Here is a 23,098-nt window from a genome sequence, read left to right as displayed (position 1 = left end):
TATTAACAGGACACAACACTATTCTGTATGAATCAGGGAAGGGAGAGGAGAGCAAAGAACTGTCTGAAAACACTGGTAGTTAGTTGAGTGTTTTCAGAATCAAGCAGTTCCTGAATTTTACCGCCAAGTTCAACTGAATCCAGACACAAAGAACATGAATACAGCTGTCACAGCTCACCAAGTCCCACACCTCCCCAAACAGTATGGAGGATAGTTCAATTTCATCACCCCACTTTAGAAACTTAGATCCAGGGTAGAACTCAAAGAATATGAGGCTCCACATTATAATCCATCTCTGGAAAAGAGACTATTTGAAGGAAGACAAATTCAAGTTGAAATTGTGTGGTTTCCAGAGCCATTTATTCATTAAAATCTATTCAAAATGCCATCAACAATTCTCCTGTGTGTATTGTGCTGATAAATAGACACTGAGAGGATTTAACAAGTTCACCATTTAATAAGTCAGAATTCACTTTCACCACATGGTATTGTACACGGTCATCTGTTGAAACAGATTTCTTTTTAACAGATCTTAATTTAAAAAAGTCAAGATACTGTGAGTTCTGTATAAACTGGTGGATAGTAAGTTAATTCCTTTGTTTTGACTTATAAGCCTCAATTTCACCGCAGAATAAAGAATGTACGCCAAAGAAAGCATAATCGGTCACTCGTATAGAACAGTATTGTTTCTATAATTTGAAGCTTTCTGAATTGACGGGTTCAGGCCTGGTGCAACTGTAAAAAGATTACTTAATGAATAGACAATATGGCAATTGTACAAAATGTTATTAACTTTAATAATTAATAGCTTAAACTGCATTAGGTTACTAATTGCTATTTAAACTCAAAACCAGTTTTTGAATCCCCAAGAAGGCGGCATCAGTATCTAACCATGCCACCTTGCACTTAGGGGTGTGTCAATACATATTTCAACAGAAACTTTGGCTTTAGGAAAGAGTCACAAACATTTAAAATAATGGCTTTAATCGTCATTTTAAGTATACGGCAGGGGAAAGTGTGCTTTAATTAAATACACATTACACCAGTGATGCTGGCAAGGTGGAAGGAAAGTTACTGCTAATGTTGATAACTATAAAAACCAGTTTGTACATGACAAGACAATGAGAGAAATAAGCAATCCCTTTGAAACAAAATCTTAAAATGAAAAAAAAAAAATGTTCACAGTGGTTTGTATCAACAGTATGCGTTTTATGACAATAACATGTACAGATTGAGCACCCTAGGGCTCTCTTTACATCCTAAAGAAAACGAGCATTTCCATTATTCGTGGGTTGTACTAAATTAAAAAAAAGGTCAACCATACATTTCTTAGACAGCATAAACTGTCTTAGTGTGTACAGCTTTAACACCATCATTAAAGTTGTTTGCAAAAGGAATGGAGAATTAAAAAACGAGACATTTCTTTCTTGGGAGTGGAGTCTTTCATTTGCTGTTATAACCAGCAAATGCCATTCATTAAGTCAAAAATGGAAGGGAGGGCCCCACAAACACACTATTTGAGCAAGCTGACCAATACACATTACAGTTTTAAAAATGAAGGTTATATACTATATGTTACAAGTCCCGACTAGGCAGTGTCAAAATGACATCTATTTCTTTGCTTGCTTTGTGATCATACCCCTTGGAGGTGTTACGGGTCTTGTGGCATTCGGCTTCTTTTTCTCTGCAGGCTTTAAAATCTGCAAAGATTTAAAAGATTGCAGTTTAGGAAATAAACTCAACCCCAAATTTTCTTAAGATTCCTTAAATCTCACTCAAATCTTTTTTGTTCAGAAAGATTTTGACTTTCAAACTGTCCTAATAACTTTGAAAGTCCCAATATTACCACGAACCAATCTGACAAGTACATTTGGGTAATAAACGCTACGGTGAACAGATAAAACATATTATCTGGACAAATTATTTTGCCTCTGGCAAAAATCACAACTTTCTGAAGTCACACCTTGTAGTATTTAGGCTATCCCTTCTGACATAAGGGGAGAAAGTGGTTTGGGACCGTGTTTCTCAAACCCCTAGAGGATCTTCTCACAATCTCTGGGAACTGCAAGTTCTACCTGATAATTTGTACAAAACAAAAGGTTTTAATCCATTTAACTGATGACTGCTGTGTGACTTCAGTGGCTCTACGTACGTCCGTGACTGGGCTAGCTTAAGTTATACAGGTTTCATCGTAAGTGAATGAGAAAAAGACTGAGATGCAGACTATGCATAAACGATGCTTTTGTGCCGAGTGAAGGCCAAATGATGTCACGGTGAGTCGAGAGAGGTTCTGTAGAAATTATACTAGAGAAGAGTGGTGGGAGAACGGAGTAATCACAACACATCTGGCACATGACACAGTACTATTTTCACATGCAAGTGATTTAATTTTAGCTAAACGTTACACTAACATTGTAGTTTTAGGTTTATAGTAAAGGAACCATAAGCATAAAGAGCTAATACATTGGTTTTTACCTATTAAATAATGCAAAAAAAAAGTTAAATTCAACACGGGAATTTTTATGATAATTTCTTCCTTTGCAAGGGGTCCACTCGTTACCGAACTAGGACAAACACTACTTAAGGGACAATAAAATTTTAGTCTACAGTGACATAAATGAACAGTAGGCAGATAGTAGCAATTATTGTTTTTTTAATCAGTAAAATCTACACACAATAAAAGGAAACAATGTTGAAAATGTCCTCTACCTGAAAAGAACACATTAGTGTTTCATCCACACTCATCATGGCACCTGCATTGTCAAACTCTCCACAATAATTGGGTGCAGAAAACAGAGTGACCAACTGCCTCTTTGCAAAGAATTCATATCCATCTTCAACCACCTTCAAGAGAAAATGTTTGCAGCGTAAGTAGGTGCAAATGTGAGGTGAGTAAAACCACTCTTCAGTTTCCCATTGAGCCTGATGCCCTACAGGTCAACTTCCAGAGACATTTTGTGTCAATAATCAATACCTACCCACCAAAATCAACAAGGAGAATCTGTGCTCACACACATGCTCTTAAGTGTACATGTAAAATTCAAAATCAATACCTGATGGGCTCTACATATAAGATCCAAATCATGCTTATGGAGAAATTTTGCAACCACTTCTGCACCAAATGTGAAGGACACTCCTCTGTCATTTTCACCCCAGCCTAAGACATCTTTATCGGGGTCAGACCACAAAAGATCACAAAGAAGACCTTGATCTGGTACATCAGTTGGTCGCATAATTCGCCGAATCTGCTCCATAGATTGAAGATCTGGTGATAAACCTATTAAATGAAAAAAGAAATGGAAGAAAAGAGGACTTGAACAGGATGTTGGCACTTGAATCACTCCATTTGTCTACAGAGACTCAATGACTCTAACACGAAGGCTTGAACTAAGTCTATGGGTATGTTTTCTTATTTAGCTTCGGTTTAAAAACCCGAATAAGCATTGGAATTTGTTATATGCACTAATGTGTGGGGCACAGTATATTTAAACAGTATCTGAAAGGTTACCTCCACCTACAGAGCCCTATGAAACTGAAATCCAATGTCTTAAAAACTAGGCCTCCACTGCCCTGTGAAGTCCTCCCCAGCCGATGAGAATAATGAGCCATGTACATTACAGATTTTATTACTGACTACCTGTAATGATTGGGCGTAGAGGCTGCAGATGCTCAGGTGTGATGCAGTTTTCTAGGAAACCTGTTCTGTCCAAGGACCATCATATCTATTAGACCAGCTCAGATGTAGCTGACTGTCATCTGAGTTTAAAATCACATGCACAGCTCTACCAAACCAGTTTAAGTACAGGAGGGCACGAATAATGGCTTTATTAAAATATATTGTGTTGGTTGGCTCTAATTTCTAGCTACAGATGAAAAGAAATCCTCTTTGCAATCACTATTTTAATCACATTATACAAGGCACAACCACTGAGCAAAGCAAAATAACTTTTAAAAGCCATGTCAGAAAAACTTCTGAAAGGAGATGATCAAAAACAGACCAAGGGGAAAGTCTATTCACATTTTCAATATTCTAGAGGATCACTGGTTGGTACAGCATCTTAATTGTTCATTTTAAATTTAAAAATACTTCCTGCTCTATTTTCAAATCTAACTGTTACAGAGCCTAGAATTCCCTGTACCATGAACTGCTTACTTCAGACGTCGGTCCAAATGACCCAGGAAGTGCCAAAGTGGACCCAGCACATCAATACCTGACAGCAGTCATCCCAAAGGCAACTCATAATTTCAAGCAAGTTATCCTTTAGAAGGATCGACAACCCCTTTAGCTCCATTTGGAACTAAAATCAGCCCACATACCTCCATGACAGCAAAATATTTTCTCATCCACGATGGCTGCTATCGGCAAACAGTTAAAGCAGTCTGTGAAAGTTTTCCATAGTTTAATATTATATCTTCTTTTACCTGTGAAAATTTTAGGATGGTTAAAAAGAGATTGGTGTTCTGTAGGTTCATTCTTTCAGGACAATTTCCCCCAAAGCAAGGCTTTATTACCCTTTAAGTAAACAAAAACTATGCTCATATTAAAAAACCCCTGGAAGGGGTTTAGGAGAATTAGAGATATATACTTGGAGATGTCTGATCTATAAGCAACAATTTACAATTTCACATGAAATATTTAAAAATTCCAGAAGTTTAAGTCAGAATTCCAGATATAATAGTCAAGGATCACCATTAAACCTCAACCATTATTTGGTAGCATCTACTCTGAAATCTAGTGTTCTGTCCAACCTCAACACAGAGGTGGCCCTACTTCTAAAGGCAATTATGAACAACTCCCACGTGCCACTGCCATCTTCCGTCTGAGGGAGGCTCTGAGAGTTCACACCCATGGCACCTTCAATAACCTACTGGAACCAGCTAATTCCCACCCTGACTCCAGCAGGAGGCACGGCGACGTAGGGGAGCAGACCGCTCACTGCCGGCGCTCCAGGATCCCTGCTCCTAACACTGCACAGATGCTCAGCACGCTCCCCACGGTGGTCTAGGCCGGTCACGCTCGCCTCACCAGCCCGTGGATTCTATGCATTCGGGAGCCAGAGTGTGATTCAGACAGAAGCATGCCTTTCGGGCATTGTTTCGACAGGAAAATTATGCCCCAAGTTAAAAACCTACTTACAAACCTTGGAAGTACAAGTCTCTCTGAACTGGTTGAGGATGGCCCTATTGTTGGGGTGCCTTTGTCTCCCGTATCTCCTCCATACAAAGAAAACTGAAGGCCAAAGCACAATCTTTATTCCTACACCAAGAGTTTCTCCTTAGTCTTTTCTCCTTCGTTATCCTGGGGACATCTAAAGGTTTAAAGATGTACCTTTTCTTGGAGTTACAGACTGGCCCAAGCAGCAGGCTTCCTGACCCACACCTTCCCCTCTACCGCCAATCAAGTCAGATGGGGACTTCAGCTCAGGGTTTGTAATGTAATGCAAATTCAACAAACATTTGACTTCTTTCTCCCTTTACTAAGGACTGTTGTCTTTTCTCCTGCTAGTTTGTTTCTCTATGACTCAGTATTAACTCTTACCCGGTTTTGTATTTCTTTGGAGGCCACTAGTTCCCTCCTTCCTTTGGGGACCTGTGCATAATCACCACCTCCACTTTCCAATAGTGATGACAATAACGCAAGAACAGGGCTGAGCTGTCTTAATCCCATTTATAAAGTGATCTGGTTCTGTCTCCATGTTCTACTGAAGCCTGTCTCTGAACAACCATCCTGGACCCCTCTGGCTTTCTCCTTTGCCAGTACAGACAATCCTTATCCTTCTTGAAGTCCACTTTGCTCCGTGATTCCTTAGTCACGCAACACGCTCCAGCTTCTCTTGCAAACGCCTGTGCTATCTGTGTTGGCTTCGCTATCAAAAATTAGAGGATTCTTCCTCCTGTTGTCTCTGAGTAGCGTAGTGAAGTCCTGGGTCCCTACTTTTTCTTCTCTCTCCATTTCCTCCCTGAGGCAATGGAGAGAGAAGGCCACTTCAGACCACTAGGAATTTCTGGCTCCAGAAAGGTTTAGCCTGGACAATCGCCAAGGTCTCTGCAGGCTTCCAAATCCTGGGACTCTGAGCCAGAACCCTGAATGCAGTTTCCTATTACTACAGATCAGACAGCTCTGGTATCAGAAAAGGATAACACACATTCACATTTTATCCAACAACAGATACTTCAGCCTTTCCAAGACTGAAGTCATAAGATTGGGGAAAAAAGAAATAATAGCACAGAGAGTGCTTGTTATACTTGGGAAATAAGGCTGTTACTTAAAGCAGTGGTTTTTAAATTGTTCCATGCAAACATACATTTAATAAAACTTCACTATAATAAAATTTACACGAAAATAAAATTTTAATGAAATCAACGTTTTTTTTTTTTTTTTTTTAAAAGTCTGCAAACTATCAAACCTATGCCAAGAACACTTTTATGCCCACAAAACAGGGTGGCAAATCCTACCTGCCGATGGGAGAGGGGGCAGCCTGAGTACAAGCTCAGTAGATGAGTCTTGATAACCAAATGAGAGTCAAAATCGATACCCACCAATGCTGACCTACATCATTTTTAAAGGTTTCTGCAATTAAATAGAAACTGAAAATGATGTAGCTAGTACTCTCACACTAGGATTATGTCACAGCAAAGAGATCACCTGGATTTGAACTCCTTCAATGAAAACATCAAAGTACTTGCTAACAACTGTGTAAAAGGAACCCTTTCTTAACCTGTTTGAAAAAGCAGCACTGGTAACAAATATCCAAAGAGCAATGCTATAAAACTCCCTGCCTCTCCTTTTACTTCCTAAGGAACAGTAACTGCCTCACTAGGACTTCTCTGGGACAATCATTGTCAGTGTCAAGTACTTTGACAGACTCGTTGTCAGTCTCCAAGTATTTTTCTTGCCACAGACTCAGTTGTCCCAGTAAGTTCAGAACCCAGAGGATTGTTCTCCTTGGCGATCCCTCCCATTTCATCTGGGTCTCAAGGCCAAGGACCAAGCAAACAAATGAGCTAGCTGAACACATCTATGTGAAACTGAAATGGAAAAACACCATATCCTGAGAGACGAGGTAATGACTACAGTCGATTCTTAAATAACATGAGGGTTAGGGGCACTAATACCCCACGCGGTCAAAAATCTGCATATAACTTGAGTTAGTCCTCCACAAACACGGATTAAAATTTTTTTAAAAACCGGTATAAGTGGATCTGCACAGTTCAAACCTGTGTTGTCCAAGTGTCAACTGTATCGTCTAGGGGAGGCTGACAGTGACAGTGATTTACTAGGCTCGTTATAATCATAATGGCAAGTGTTAGTAACTCAAATTCCTTAACATTCCTCTCCTCCCTGCATGAACCCTCTCCTGCAGAAACAATGAGCACAAAAGGAGGGTAGAGGTAAGGATTCAAAACTTTTTAACATTTTACTTAAATAGCAACACAAAAAAAAACCCTCCACCAAAATCGGTTTTTTCAAAACTTTAAGAATCTTGTTTCTGTTAATTATCAACTCAACATGTACTTTCAAGTAAACAATCCAAAAAGTCATAAAAATGTATAAAATATTATACAAATAATTTTAAAAACAATTTTGCTTTCTTCTTTCAGCACATTTTAGGGTAGTAACTGCCATTTTTCCTGGGAGCAGGTGTGCCAGAAGAAAAAATCTACAATATAGCAAGTTTCAAAAAGTAGTTTTTTGTATATTGCAAGATTCCATTTATATGAAGTTGTCTAGAAGAAAGAAAGTAAATGAGTGCTTGCCTGGGGCTATGGTGATAGTTGCCCAACTTTACTTCCTAATCTAATTATCCCAATCACAAGAAGTGTCCAGAGAATTATTATACTGCACTAGCTGGGTTATTTTTCAACCCCCCAAAAGAAAAACCAAGTCAATGAAATATAAAACCTGAGAGATTTTAACAGTGGATCTAAACTCTCACAAATCCTAACGAAAGTAGGTGATAGATAGTTCAGATTATGACCAAGTATCTCAATGTAAGTAACTCTTCCTTCGACACAGCAAGTACTTACATTCATCATAAAATCCATAAATTCTATTGATGCTGGCACATTCGTGGTTTCCTCTGAGAAGAAAGAAATTCTCGGGGTATTTGATTTTGTACGCCAGTAAGAGGCAGATAGTTTCCAATGACTGCTTGCCCCTGTCCACATAGTCCCCAAGAAACAGGTAGTTGCTTTCGGGTGGGAAACCACCATACTCAAAAAGTCGAAGCAAATCATAGTACTGCCCATGGATATCACCTAGAAGCAAGAATTTTGTTACACAGTGTCTTCATACTTGTAGTTCATGACAGCTTCGGAAACACATTCTTTAAACATTCATTGCGCAATGGCATTGCCCTCTACTAGCGTCAGTTAAATCTGACAGCTAACACTCATTTCCAATCTTCTATCTTATTTATTAGTTCAACTGAGCTTAGTAACATTTTTAAGTGTATGTGTATGTCCAGAATCTTACACAAAACTCAACGAATTACGATTTTATTTTGTGCAAAGGATTATTAATGCCCGAGCAGGCCTTCTTGCCAAGTAACACGGCTTTCCTTCCAGGTCGGCTGATCAGTATCAGGTCTGCGACAGCTCAGTCCCGGGTACTGTGTCAGCAGAACTGCCGCATTTCTAGTGAGCGCTGGCCTCAAAGACGTATGCATGGTACACCCACCAATGCAATCAACTTTCAATTTCTCCCTGCCAGATAATGCCAAAGAGCATTTTACTTTAAAAACACACATACACAGGGTTTCATACGTAACACAGCAGCTCCCTTGCTGCAATCTATTGAGTCAGTCCTCGACACAGGGTTTGTAAAAATGGACAAGAGGAAAACAAAACACACATACAAGCTTTAGCAATGCAGTCATATATGCTAGACGACAGCATTGCTCAGATCAAGTTTAGTTTTTATACAGGTTATCTGCCCCATGTAGATAAAATGGCATCACGGAAGGTCTATTTTTAGGCATTACCAGTTTTGCTTTAGGCTTAAATGTAATTCCTATATATTCATATAGTTCACACCTTTTCTTAGCTCTCCATTCTGTTTCATTTCTTTCTTTCTACGACGTTTATATTCCTTTAAGCAAAATGGTTTTTAGAAAATTTGAAGCACATCTAAGTAAACTAAGTCCATTAGAGGTATTTATTCTAAAGCTACAATTATCTTAAGTACTTCCGAGTTATTCATAAAGAGTAAATGATTCTGTTGGCTAATACAAGGTCATCTATACATTCTTGACTCCATCACGTAACCACATCACGTAACCAAAGATTCCTGCTGGTGTGCCAAAACTTACCACATATTTTGAGTGGTGCTTCAAGTTCTAGTAGGATAGGCTGACTGAGAAAGATCTCGCGGGACTTTAAGCACAGGCCTCTGATTTCATTCTCCTGCAGCTGGACATTCTTACCAGGCTTGGATCCTCTCACTGCAGGGGAAAAAAACTCCCATTAGCCAAAAGAAGTCAAAATACAATGTAATGTAAAAATTAAAAATGTCTGAAAAAATAAAACTTTAGGTAACGAGGTAACAAAAACATAGGTTTGCTTTTTGGGTGGCTTTATTTACAGGACACTTATAAAGAAAGAATATGGCTTTAATGTCAAATCGGAATTTTAAAACCTAAGCATTTCAGAGGTTATTCAGCGGCATCTTCTATAGTAAGACTTCTTTAGTTTCCCAACAGAGTCATCCTCTCGGCACCAATACTTAGAAAGGCCTCCCTGTTACTAGCTGCTGCAATCAGCTTCTTGGGGGCACAGCCAGCTTGCGAGTAAGGTCTCCATTCTGCATCTGAGCCACACAACCTGCTGTGCTCACCTGCAGAGCGCTTTTTGCCTCCTGCCTGGTCTTCTCTCTGCAGCCTCAGAAATGAATTAGTATTTGAACAGCAGGAGATTTTAAAGATTGTCTCGTTACTGAGTTGGTTCTAAGAATTCCTTTTGTTTTAAAATTTCAGACTGGAAATGCTCAGACTACCACCGCCTACCCCATTAGGGTTTTTCAGAGGACTGGGGGTATCTCAAGGGCCCCAGATTTATCTATGAAAAAATGTAAGTGTTGTTTTCATTTCATTAAAACACATTGTAGGCTCCTCATACATATTTGGCTGCGCAATTTCTGGACCTGTATTTTTAAATACAATCATATGTACAGGACAAAGGATGGCAGCGGTGTGCTGTAAGAAAGGTTTCCTAGTAATTTGAATAGATAGAAAGTGAGAAAGAAATCACAGCATAGCATCGGGCACCCTGAAGTCAAAGGTGCCGGTATCAGAGCACTGAGTTCTACTCTATCAAAGTGAAGCACGAGCTCTCCGGCCTTCCAACGGTTTATCATCAGCCAGCAGAAGTAGGTAGGAAATGAAATTTTGTTTGGATTCCAGTTGCAACAGATTAAATAGCACTGAATTGTTCAATTTACCTTAATTTTACAGTTAAGAAGTGACCTGCTTGCTGGCAGGGCCTGGTTAAATATGGGGGTTGATTATCCTCAACTTGCAATCAAAGTCTTAATACCTGTACAAAACATTTATGAAAGTAGGCATTCTCTGAATTAGAAATAAAGCAAAACACAGGACCAGACTAAACGTAGAACGTAAATCTGCATCTTTCCACCATTAAACCCAATAAAAAGTGATTTAGTTTTAGCAAAACCACAAAATCCATCAAATTAAATCAATGTTGTTGCTAACTTAAATTTTACTGGTTTTGGAGGCTTAGTTTGTATTCAAATTATAAAATCATTTGGCCTAATAGCCAGGTAAGAGCAATAGGTTTAAGTGGTTTGTATCTAGCTCTGTTCTGTAAGTATCTAAATAACATTACAGAATAAAAATCACAAGTAAAAAACCTGATATTTGTTGAGACTTTTTTTCCATTAAAAAGGGCTGTGTCCAAGTTTGAGAAAGATTGTCCCAGGTAAAGCCATCCTTCAGCCTGAACAGTCACTGAAACCCTGAACTTTCTGACGAAACAAGTTTTGAGCAGAAATGAAACACTGTGTAGAGGGGTATCTTTTTCAATGAAAAATAATATAAACAAGAAAGGAGGACAACAGGGAAGGATCAAACTCCTGAAACACACACAGAGAAAATGTTCAGAGAAAGCGCTGGGTTGGGAGCCCACAGCCTTGGGCAAATCACTACTTTAAACCCCAAATATATAACTGAACTAAAATGACTAGCCAGTCTCTGATCAAAAGGGAAGCAATTAAAGGGAAAGCATAGTAACGAAAACCTTTGAGAGAAGAGACAAAACAGACATATAATACAACAGCAATTGAGCAACAAAAAATGATTTTTCAACAGTAAGTTTTTTTCTCTCTAAACACACATAGTAGAGAACTCAAGAAACACTCCCGGTGGAAAAACAATGTGATCCCTGATTTACTGGCCAGAAAACCCCAATCGTTAGTGATTTTATCACAAGTCAGTCAGAAACTGCCTGTCTAGCAGGAAATTTTATTTTTGGCTGGAGGGGACTCCTAAGAAGCTTCTGGTTTCAACCTGAATCATTTTCAGCACAGCCCCACATTTGTGAATGAACAGTCCACTCTAAGTCTTTCAGGAGAAAGAATATGCAATAACTGACTTACATCTATACAGAACTCAGGCTGTATTTTTTATAGAATGCTATATTAAACCAATGTCATCATATTAAGTCAATGTTGCTAATATGAATTTTACTGGTTTGGGAGGCTTCCTGCTACCAACTTTAGACACAGTTTATGGTAGTGTTGCTTCTCTTATTCTGTTTGTCCTCTGAGGAGTGTACAGACTAGTAAAAAGAAATAACTACTAACAATTGAAAATTAATCCTAATGTGGGGTTTTCCCAGAACAAATCAGGGTTATTTTATATTTGAAGAACAGTGCTCATTAAAAACACAGTTCCAAAGCTTTTTAAATTTCCTACAATTAGCTCAAGGAATAAAATTATAAAAATAGAAACTGCCAAAACCACCTTCTACCAATTGGCAAATACCTGCTGTTCCTTCAAGACTGCGTAGACATCACCTGGGGGTGGGGGGTGGGGGGAGGCTGGCCTCTCCCCTCATAAGCCTGCTCTATGCTGTCTGAAATGTTCCCCAGCCAGGCACTTTGCATTATAATTGCAGGTTGGCTTCCACCTATGCATCTGGACCCCTTGGTAGAATGCAAACCCCAAGAACACACCACTGGCTCTGCCGTGTGTGTGTGTGTGTGTGTGTGTGTGTGTGTGTGTGTGTGTGTACACACCCACTGCCAGTACATGGCAGGCGCTCAAAATCTGTTGTTTGAAGGAAATCTGAATAAATCTGTAAGTAGTTTGACTTGCCTCGTGGCATGAGAATTAAACACGCGTTCCAGACTACATATTTAAAAAAAAAAATTTTTCCAGACTATACTTAGGATTAATCAAAAAAACTTTCTGTGCTTTAAAATTACACAGCAACAGTATCATTTTTCTATCAGGCTTTACTAGAGTATGTTCCCAGTAGTGAAAATTTAGGATACTCTTAAATTTCAAGTTGAAGATAATATGTCTTAACAGAAGATAAAGATTTCAAAATAGGTTTGGCCATCCAAGTAAACACTAGACATTTCTTTAAAATGGCCACGGCCAATAGCATAAACATCTACTTGACTCCTTTCAATACCCACCAGACGCATGTATGAGCATAGCTAACATTCACCGTGCACTCCCCACGTGCTGGACGCTGCGCTAAGGGGCTTCGTGTGGCCGGCGAATCCTCAACAACCCTATGAGGTTAGGCGCTGTCACTTCTCCACTTCCCAGGCTGGGAGAGGTTCAGTGACTTGGCCCAAGGTCACAGCTGGTAAGGAAGACTTCAGGCCCAGACTGACTCTGGGTCCAGCGGTGCTTCTACCACACCACCCTCCCAAGTAAGAATCTGGTCTTCATCCAACTTCCAAACCAAAGGAGTTTTTAATGAGGACGAACTACTGAAACACCAATACACAGTCATTGCTCCCTAAGAAAAACTTACTATAGGATATAAAATCATAATACAGCCTAACAAATGGGAGGCATTAAATAAGCACTAAATCATGCAATCATGTTAAGACTTGTTGACCACGCTTCAAACATGCAACAGAACAGTTGCCGGGCACCTCCTATGTGCCTGGTGCTGTGCTGGATGCCAGGGACACAGTGGCAACAGGCTAGACAAGAAGCATGTCCTTTTTCTTGAGAAGCTTCCATTCCAGTGGAGGACACAGAAAATAAGACAAAATGGGTAATGGGAGATTATTATAAATGTTGTAACTAGAACTCTTCCTCCATAAAGATTACAAAACTAAAAGTTCACCTTAAGGATAACATCTTCAGTTTCATTACAAAGACAAAGGCTTCAATATCTATTTTATCGCTGCTGTAATAGCGACAAAGAAAAATACCAACAGTACAGCTCTGCTCAATAAACGTCTCCCATGTGTTCTGTGCACATAGGAGAAAGCTTCACAATTAGGAGACCCGAGGTGGGAAATTCAAGGGTTTTCACTTCAGGATACCTTCCTAAGCAGCAGTTCAAATAGCACATCTCAAATTATCTCAACAATTGTCAATGGAATCCAAAATATCCCATGAATAAAAATTCCATTCTCAGATGGAATGTTTCTCATAAATCCAGGTGTAGGCACTGACTGCATGGAAATAAAATCAGGAGGCATTGTGAACATATGTAGGCTCGTGATCAGTACATTAAAATATTCTCACTTTAGACCTCTCACATATGACCTCTGAGTAAGAGCTAGGAAGGGTGATTCAAAAAAATGCATCATGGCTGTTATCAGCAAAGGCTGCTCTGTACCAACTTATCTATTTATCTGGCAAATCACTGAGTACATGATAAAAAAAAACTTCCATGCAGTTTTATTGAAAACAAACTGATAAAACCTTGAAATGATAAAGAATGGTACCAGTGATTATCTGCAACCTCAGCTTTCTCTAACAAGCAACATTAACTTTTCTGACAGCCTGGCAACAAGCAACAATGAAAAAACTATGAAAGGAAATTTAAGACTACTTTGGGGTTATTTACGAGGAATGAGAAAAAGTATTCTTCTTGTCCCCAGTTAAAGGCCTTAACTGGATATAGCTGCAAAACACTGTCCACTGTTCTCAATAAAGTATCTTGAGTAATCTACACCTAGAGTGAAGCCAATTTATTGAAAAATGTTTAACTTTCCACAGTCTAACAACCCATTTTGATAAAATACCACTGATTAAACGTGACATCTGACCCTACATTTTATAAGTGGTTTTCATTTTCATAAGCCTTATTATGAGTGACACCCAATCCCCTCTAGATGAGGGAAACCAGTAAACCCTAGAGTAGTGGAGAAATTGGAGATTTCACGTAAATCATCAGACCCTTAAGTGGTCTGATCCTAACACAAAAAATTTTGTCCCAGAATTCTATAAACCGCAGAGATGTTCCTTATTCCTCTTGAACAAGACTTTCCTCATTACAAAGCAAGTCACATCAGAATATTATCTCCTTCACATTTCAGTCTTTAGGTCTATCTAATAGCCTCGGTTGTAAATTAAGTGAAATGATCAAGTCCACGTAGTATCAATCCTTTCCCTGCTTCAAGATTAGTAATCCTCACCTATTCAAATGGACTGATTGGCACTGGCACAGGCTTTTGCAAAACAAGTCACAGGTCATTATAGGACTGCAGTTTCAAAGACATAAAACAATCTCACCAACCTCTACTGCAGGATGAGCTACTAATCTGAGGTCAGCCCAGCCTCCATTTCTCTAGCTAGGAGGAAAGCCTGGCCTCCTGCCTCCTGCTGACAGGCAGGCGGGCGGGCATAAGGCTTTCCATGCTGTGGTTCAGGAGCGGTGCAAGCGCAGACTGTGTCTCCAACGGAGCTTTCCTGTCTTACCTCACAGGACAGGATTCGGCATACAACTAACAACGTGGCTCACGGCACAGACTTGTTGTAAGTCAGGGAATCAGTCAAACACAACTTTAGTATCACTGTATGAACAAAACGCCCTATAACTGACCCCAAGCTGCTAATTGCTGAACTTATCTGACAGGTAAAGAAAAAAACTGTAGAGGGCTCATTGGGAAAGACTACTTTTGTTTTCCTTGGTCAGCATTTTAAGAACTTTTTTTGCCATTATGTTTGTCCTTTATCTTCAGGACCAGGGACTGCTGCTGTCTTTTAAATTAGAATGGAAACATGTTTCTTAGTACACCAAAAAGCTAAATACATGGGTTATTTAAACAGTTTCAGAATATCTGAACACTCACCATCTTCAGATGAACTCTTACACACCAGAGAATTAAATTAGTAAACACTTTCCAAGGGCCAGGGCATAGGTCATATTCAAATCAGTAAAGCAAGCCAAGCAATTATGCAGAGCCTGGCAGTCTTGCAATTTAACAAGAACCATCTTCAAAGTAAAGAGGCCTCTTGCAAACCAGAACGTGCAAGTTACAAACTACCAGCCCTGCAAGGAAAGGGTTAGTTCCCTGAACCAGGCTGCTTACAAAGTAAAACCAAATCTCTTTTCTCCAACACTGTAGGGATATCAGACCAAATCAGCAGCTAGCTTATTTTCTCTCTTAAATCCAAGTTGTACCATGCAGTTATTTAAATAATCGAACATTCGTTATAAAAAGAGTAATAACCTTAAAGCTTTATCAGCAAGGCAAAACTTGGATAAGAGCTTCTAAGGTGGGTTGCACAAGTGATACTTAGCTTAAGGAAAACTACTGAAAGTGCAAAAAAAAAAAAAAAGAACTGCAAAGCTGGTGACTAAGATCTAAATCAACATGTTTTTCTTAAAGACTTCACTTTTGAGTTGCTTTTTCAGTACTATCAGTGAGCTACTTTTCAACTAGCCTAAAAGATGAGGCAATTCTGAACATGTAAAAATTCTAACAAGGTCCCTCAAAATCACACTGCCTCCATTTTCAGATATACTTAAATCTTAATTAAAATTTTTTGGGAAAAGGGTTTTTGGGAAATAACAAAAATCACAAAATGTATTATAAACATCTTCTAACTTGAAACTATACATACCGTGTTTCCCCAAACACAAGACCTAGCCGGACAATCAGCTCTAATGTGTCGTTCGGAGCAAAAATTAACATAAGACGCCGGTATATTATAGCTTATCATATTGTAGACCCGGTAGGACCGGGTCTTATATTAATTTTTGTTTCAAAAGACGCATTAGAGCTGATTGTCTGGCTAGGTCTTATTTTCAGGAAAACACAGTATACATGTGTGTACATGTATATTCAATAGATCATCACCATTTCTCTGCCAACTTAACATCGATGAGAAAGAAAAAAAGGAATATAAGTAAGTACACTGTGCAGCTGGCCTTTTCCCGAGGCACTAAAACACACTACTTTATTATACTAACTTTTAACAAAAAAAAAATTTAAAAATCTGCTTTTTAAATACAATATAACACCATAGAGAGAAACTATTAAGAAACAATGACTGATCTCGTTTTAAATGATCCAGGTTTACCAAGGCAAATTTCTTAGCACAATTTAAAAAATAAGACTAAAATTTACAAAATCTGTTATGTGAATAGAATTATGGGCAAACCAAAAGTTAAGATAACAAGACTTAACTGATCTTAAATTTTGTTTCTAATCCACAGATTTCAAATTTTCCTGTTTCCTCAGTGAAATAAAGCCCCCCCCATCTAGCCATACATCCCTGAAGAGAAGTGCAGAACTTCAAAATTTTAAACGAAAATTTTAATAAAAAGTTCCTTTCTTATTGCAAACTGGTTCAATCGTTTCTGACCCACTGCTGCATCATATAAATCAAAGAATGGTATTAACTAGTATGAAAAGCATGGTTCTTATAATAAATGCCAGGTACTGAACGAATGATAAGGTCTTCACCCTCAAATGGGAAAGGCATTTCAAGAGCTTTTCAGGGGTCCATTCAGTAGGTTTTTTCCTTTTCTTTTAATAACATATAAAAGGAAAATACCCCGCACAGATTGAGAAAACATATTTTCAGGAATTTCATTTTAGTGACTTAATTCAAAAGATCTGAAAATTCTAACTCCATGTTCATCATGCTCTTAACTCCAGCTCACAGTATTTATAGTCCAACAATATTTTAGGGGGATAATGTAAAGGCATTAAAGAAGTTAAAACTCAGCCAAATCTACATTATCCCGTGCCCAAATAAAGGGATTTGAATTCTCCCAAAGTAGAAGGAAACCGGAGGCGGAGGAGGGAGTTCACTCCAGCGTCCCTCTTTGAGATCCTAACGTCTTCCGTCTCCCACATCAATATGAATCAATTGCAATGCATCTCACGAGTCTTAGGTCAGCCAAAGCCAAAGCTTTATTTTAACCTTCACTTAACCACTGGACACCTCCTTCCTTCACACATAGCGTCCTAGCTCCCTGGATTTGAAATCCGTCACTAATTGTGTAACCTTGGTTAAGTGACTTCACTTCTGTGTCTTAGTTTCTTCTGAAAAACCGGAAAAAATAATAGGACCTACCTCGCAAAAACTGGTGGGAGAATAAATGAATCTGTAAAGTGCTCAAAAACAAACAAAAAAAATCCAGACACATAGTAAGCGCTTTAGAAGTGCTGGCTATCATGATTGTAATTTATTAGACGAACGCAAAGCGCTTTACAGAGCCTCGCACATAGTAAAGATCATAACGAAACTGTCATCATCCTTGGTTTCACGTTCAGAAAAGAGCGCGGAGACCTCGTCAAGATAAAAGACGACTTGAAAAGAGTATATTTGCGAGCGCAGGAGAAGATGGGTTCCAACATTCCCTTGAGAGGTGAACGTTGGTCACTAAGTAACAAGAAACGAGCCCCCGGACCCTAGCTCCAAGGAAAATAAAAATGAGCAAGACAGGATAGAAGCCCTTCAACCCGGTGGAACCCACATCCCAATCAAATCGCTTTATCGGAGAGGACAAGTACCAGAAATTACGGAACACGTCGTCCTGCAGGTTGGACTGGGGTCCCCAACCTTCTCTCCTCCAACGATTGGTCCGGTTTATGGGGTGCAAGGGGGTACGACCGGAAACGTGGGGGTGGGGAGCAGAGTTTTCAAATTTCCACGGCCAGGAAGAAGGCTGCACTCGAGTGCAATGAATGAGTGGAGCCGGGAGAGTCCGCGGGTTGGGCCAAGTGCAGACTCAGGCCGGCCTTCCTCCGGCAGAAGCCCCCAGCCCGCGGGCCAACTCGCGGGCTCATTCCCCTCCGCTCTGCAAGCCCAACCGGCCTCCCAACTCCCCCCACCGCGAGCCCCCGAGGCCACCCACCTCTCCTCAGCCCACCCGCCGCCCCCTTCACCTTCCAGCAGCCGTTGGATGATGCTGTCGATGTTGAGTTTATCTATATCCGCCATCGCCTTCCCACCGCCGACCTTCCCGCAGCGGCGCCGCCGGCGGCTCGCGCCCGGGACTCACACCTCCTTTCCCACGCCACGAGCACAGCGGCAGTGGTGGCGGCGGTGGCAGCAGCCGCTGCGGGTCCCCCCCCAACCGCCCCGCTCCCTGCTTCCTCCTTCTCTCCCCACTGGAACCACGAGAAGAACAAAATGGCCGCCGACTCCTTAGGCAGCCTCGGGCGGCGCACGGATGCGCGCGGGGGAGTGCAGCGGCCCGGCCGGGACTTCTTTATGGGCCATAGGGCGCACGGGAGGGGGCGGGGACAGGGCGCGAGAAGGGGGCGGGGCCAGAGCGCGGGAATGGGGGAGGAGACGGTTTAGCGTAACTGAGACCGCGCGTGGGATCCTTCCGCCAAACGGGCCGAGCAAATAGGCCCCCTGGCGGGAGCGTGAATTGCAAAGTTACACGCGGTAGTTGGGGATGGGGGAAAAGATGTTGTGCACCCTAGAACTAAGGCCTCCGCGGGATGCTGTTCACTGGGGCCAGATGTTTGCTGACCCCAGCGAAGTCCAGCGAAGGAATTCGGGGGTCCTGGAATTTACTCCTTAAGATAAACCTAGGCTGGAGGTGGAGAGGGAGAATAATAGAAGTAGATTGACTTATTTTGGATTCAAATTTGCTGAGACTTGGCGGAGAAGAGAAAGATTTGTTTGGTGACTAATAATAATAAAAAAGAATCTTCTCCCAGATAAATCAAAATATTAACAGTTATTCATTCTGAGGGGTGGGAATATGGGTATTTGTATATATGTTTTGTGTGCGCTCTGTAACTTGTACATTTGGCGAAAAAAATTTTTAAATCTACCCTCAATTTTTTTTCATCGCCCTTATGTTTGGATTATTTTTCTTGAACTCGGTACATTATATAATCATCTGAAAGGTTACCCTGATTCTAGCCAGAACGAAGGAGAACGAGCGTTTGTAGCAATTAAGGGGAGAATTTACAGATTTCGCGCGTTGGAGCTGGAGGCCGGTAAAGAAGAGCGAGTTTGCAGCGGCAGGAATTGTTGGCAGGTCCTGGGTTCTGCAGACACCCGAGGAAACTTTGGCCCATTTTCCTCGGCCTCCCCGCCTCCCCAAGTCCGTCTCTCCACAGGAAGCCCCCAAACACCTCCGGGGTTTGCGCGTCCCCTTTATCTGGGTTTGGATGTACAGCCCACACTCAGAAAATACATCTGCTCTCTTGGATCCTGACCTTTTAATTTCTGTTTTTTCCTGCAGCGATTTACAGTTTGCAAAGCCCTTTCCCTCCCCTGAGAAATTCCTTTTGTTTTTCAAGGCACGCAGGGTGCACGAATTCCCATCCCCAAATGCCATCGAGGTGATTGCACGATCCGGGCATCCATCCTTAGAAGACTAGATCTGTGTGTGTGTGTGTTTGTGTGCGTGTGTGGCGGGTGGGGGGGTCCTTGCACGTGGACCGGCTCCTGTCTCCAGAGCACTGAGGTTCAGGGCACCCCCTGCTCCACTCAGCGACTTGTTTCACTTTACCCGGCCACCAACTGCACTCTCCAGAGCTGTGGCTCTGTTCACTAGAAAACACAAGTGTTGTTTGTCAGCCCAGGGCACAGAGCCCTGTTGGTGACATTCGGAGTGGATGCCCAGCGCTGTTGTGAATAGTTGGCTGTGGAGGGCAGGGTGGCTCTCCCTGGACTAGTTGAGACTCTGGGCTCCTCCAGAACAGGGGCATCATGGCAATGACAATTAGAACAGGAATATGAAAGCGATTCATTCAGCAGACATATTTATGGAGCACCTACTCTGTGCCAGGCATTGTTCTAGGAGGGGAAGCAGGAGTGAACAAGACAGACAAGGCCCTTCTCTTATGGAGAGTCATCTAGTGAGCCAGACAGACAATTAACAAAGATGCAAATAAAAATATCAGCTTCTAATAAGTGCAATGGAGAAAGAAAACAAACACTGCACTCATTTTCTTAGTATGTGCCCCAAACTCACTGAATCCCCAAGGCAATCCTAGAAATTATGTGCTATTCCTACCACACCCATGTTACAGGTGAAAAAAAAATGAGACAGAGAGGCTAGGTTGTTTGCCAAAGGTCACACAGGTAGTAAGTTACAGAGCTAGGGCTGGAACTCAGGACAGCCAGAAACTAAAGCCCTTATAGTCAATAAATCCCCACTGAATCTCCAGCACCCAGCACAACCCTGGCACACACTAGGCACATAACAAATGTGGAACCCAATGGACTGATCTAAGTGTGTCCCCACCCACAGTGAGAGTGCCATAATTTTCCATACACAGAATAGCAGGTGTGTTAACATCTGCTGACATCGGGGCTGGGGAAGGACTTCAGACTGCACTGGGACATGGGGAGGGCCTCTTTGTCCACACGCCATTCTTTGCTGGGCTACTCCCCTCCAGAGTCCAGTTTTGCTGGCATATATGTAAAAGAAGTAGCTGGCTCTGAGCCTGAGACTGGCATAAGCTCACAGAGTAGGCCTGAACGGCTCCCAGAACACAGCCAACAGCTCTGGGTTGAAAATCCTCATCCCCTACTGGCCTTTTTCTGACCTCCCCAAGGACCAGCAGACAAGCATTTGCCAGAAAAGCTACTGTCTAAATAGATGGCGTGTCCCTTCCTCTCTCTAGTTTGTCTATTTGTAAAATGAGGAGAGGAGATAAAAATGTACTTTTCGAATTGTCTTCCTTGGATCCACAGAGCTTTTTAGGGGCTTTTTGAAGATGATGGGGAGCTAATAGGGTTCTGGTCCCCAACTCCTGGAGTCAACCAAAGTAAGCACCATGGCACACAGTAAGCACTCTATCAAAATGAACTATTATTACTATTATCTGTTTTAGACATTGAGATTTCACAAAAGATTTGAAGTGGGGGGTGTAGCTAAAGTATTTGAACCAGTAGTATTTCTAAGGATACTGTAAGCTTTGAGGACCCAGTGCCTAAATGGGCCAGGCTGGTAACAAGAAAGAATTAAACCACAGGTGGATAGGAACTGTGTGTGATGAATTGGAGAGCCATCTAAGGTGTGGCCACTTCCCAACTCTGCTCCATTGGGGCCATGTGGGACATGGTGTGGCCAGATCCTCTGAGTTTTCAAGAGAACTTGAATTTTGGGCATATGGATTTTTATGTGAAATGTTCCAATTTTTAAGTTGGTCATGAATTCAAATTCATCTAAAACACTGTGTGAGGCTGACAAAATACATCTGTGGGCTACTTTTGGCCCTAGACCAACAATTTGTAACTCTATTCTAGAATTTTGGGGGTGAACTCTTCCCCTTCCAATTTAATGAGCATTATTATTGTTAAATGATTCAAAGAAATGTTGTTGATGATGTTTGCCAGAAAATCTGGACCTACTTGGATATTCTGAAGGTTTTGTGCAAAGTAGGAAACCATAGGAAAAAATACGGGTGAAAGCCCTTTGACAGAGTCCCCAGCTTTATTTCAACGTCCTGTGGTGTTACCAGCAGACACTGGTATTGTTTTTTGCAAACGTTTTTTGAGGCCTTCTTCTGTGTGAGAAGCTGGGGAGATAGCAGTGAACAAATCAGCCTAGTTCTCATAGAACTCCCAGTCTAGTGGAGGAGACAGACAGGAACAGAGAAACAGTCAAAGAAGATAATTCCAGAAAGTCATGAGTTTTGTGAGAGAATTAGAAGGGATCATGTGACCACATAGTAGAGAAACTCTGAGGATTTGACATTTGAGTCAAGATCAGAAGATTGAGAGAGTCATGGAAGAGTAGTCCCAACAAGGAAACAGCAAGTGCAAAGGACCTGAGGTAGGAACAATCTTCCAGCACTGGCGGGAATGGAAAAAAGGCTAGAGTGGCTGGAGTATAGTGTGAGGGGGAGAGTGTTAGGAGAGGACGATGAAGTAGGCGAAGGCCAGATCACTCCAGGCCCTGTAGGCCCCAGGAAGACAGATTTTATTCTAAGCCTAATGGAAAACAACTAGAGGGAGTTAGGCAGAGGAGTAACGTGATCTGATTTGATTTTTAAATAAGCTTATTTTTTGAAATAATTTTAGGTTTACTGAGAAGTTGCAAAGATAATACAAAGAGTTTCCATATACCGTTCACTCAGTTTCCCCTTAATGTTCACGTCTTACATAAGCATGGCATTGCTCTTAATTTTTCAAAAGACCTAAATCATAAAGAAATGTTGGATCGTATAATATCACATAACCTCATTAGCCAGAGAGCATCTTCTCCTAAAGAAGATCTGATTTCATTTAGAAAAGATCTCTTTGGTGTCTGTCAGGAGAATGGACTATAGGTCAGCAGGAGTGGGAACTGTGAGATCAGGGAGAGGGCTGACGGAAAATGTAACATCCATGCTCTGAGCCTCAGTTTCCTCATCTGCAAAATGGGGATATCACTCATCTCAGAAGGTTGTGAGAATGAACTTCCCGATGTACTTGGAGAGATAACAGTAATAATGAGAACAACAATGATGGTGACAATAGCTAGCATTTATTGAGTGCTTACTGTGTGCCAGTCTCTGTGCTCATGGCCATTCCGCATGATCAGAGAGAGTAGATTCTTTGGGATGTTCCCAGAAGCCTTCTCTGAGGAGCGGGGTTTAGATGGGCCTTTCCAAATCTCTTGAACCATCCCTGGCCCTCATGGAGTCCATGTTGATGTTGGGTGTGTCTCTCTGAGAAGGCCCTAAATATAC

General features: G+C 41.1%; 1 protein-coding gene across 2 annotated transcripts; it reads right to left on the bottom strand.

The window, feature by feature from the left end:
- Positions 1–338: 338 nt before the first annotated feature.
- On the bottom strand, positions 339–18,637 carry PPP1CC (protein phosphatase 1 catalytic subunit gamma). 2 transcript variants are annotated; one of them, XM_074321017.2, is made up of 8 exons: positions 18,338–18,637; positions 9,312–9,443; positions 8,029–8,259; positions 4,318–4,422; positions 3,054–3,277; positions 2,710–2,844; positions 1,640–1,700; positions 528–735 (listed from the first exon to the last, which is right to left on the bottom strand). In XM_074321017.2, the coding sequence occupies exons 1-8, from the start codon at positions 18,390–18,392 to the stop codon at positions 665–667; spliced, it is 1,014 nt and encodes a 337-aa protein (XP_074177118.1). In that variant the 5' UTR covers positions 18,393–18,637; the 3' UTR covers positions 528–664. The 2 variants fall into 2 exon arrangements, with proteins under 2 accessions (XP_088657150.1, XP_074177118.1); XM_088801024.1 differs by having other exon boundaries at positions 339–1,700.
- Between the last annotated feature and the right edge of the window lie 4,461 nt (positions 18,638–23,098).

The sequence above is a fragment of the Rhinolophus sinicus genome, chromosome 9 (genome assembly GCF_057876585.1).
Source record: "Rhinolophus sinicus isolate RSI-liver-muscle chromosome 9, RSI-T2T, whole genome shotgun sequence".
Lineage (NCBI taxonomy): Eukaryota > Metazoa > Chordata > Mammalia > Chiroptera > Rhinolophidae > Rhinolophus > Rhinolophus sinicus.
Note: the sequence above shows the minus strand (reverse complement) of the source record. Positions and strands in the feature narration are given on the sequence as shown.

Bases quoted from the DNA above. Each gene is read 5' to 3' on its own strand.
- PPP1CC (XM_074321017.2), bottom strand. From the start codon at position 18,392: ATGGCGGATATAGATAAACTCAACATCGACAGCATCATCCAACGGCTG. The intron at 2,845-3,053 runs GTATTGATTTTG...TTTCTCTTGAAG, and splicing joins TTATATGTAGAGCCCATCAG to GTGGTTGAAGATGGATATGA. The intron at 736-1,639 runs GTATGATCACAA...ATCTTTTTACAG, and splicing joins ACCCGTAACACCTCCAAGGG to TTGCACCAGGCCTGAACCCG.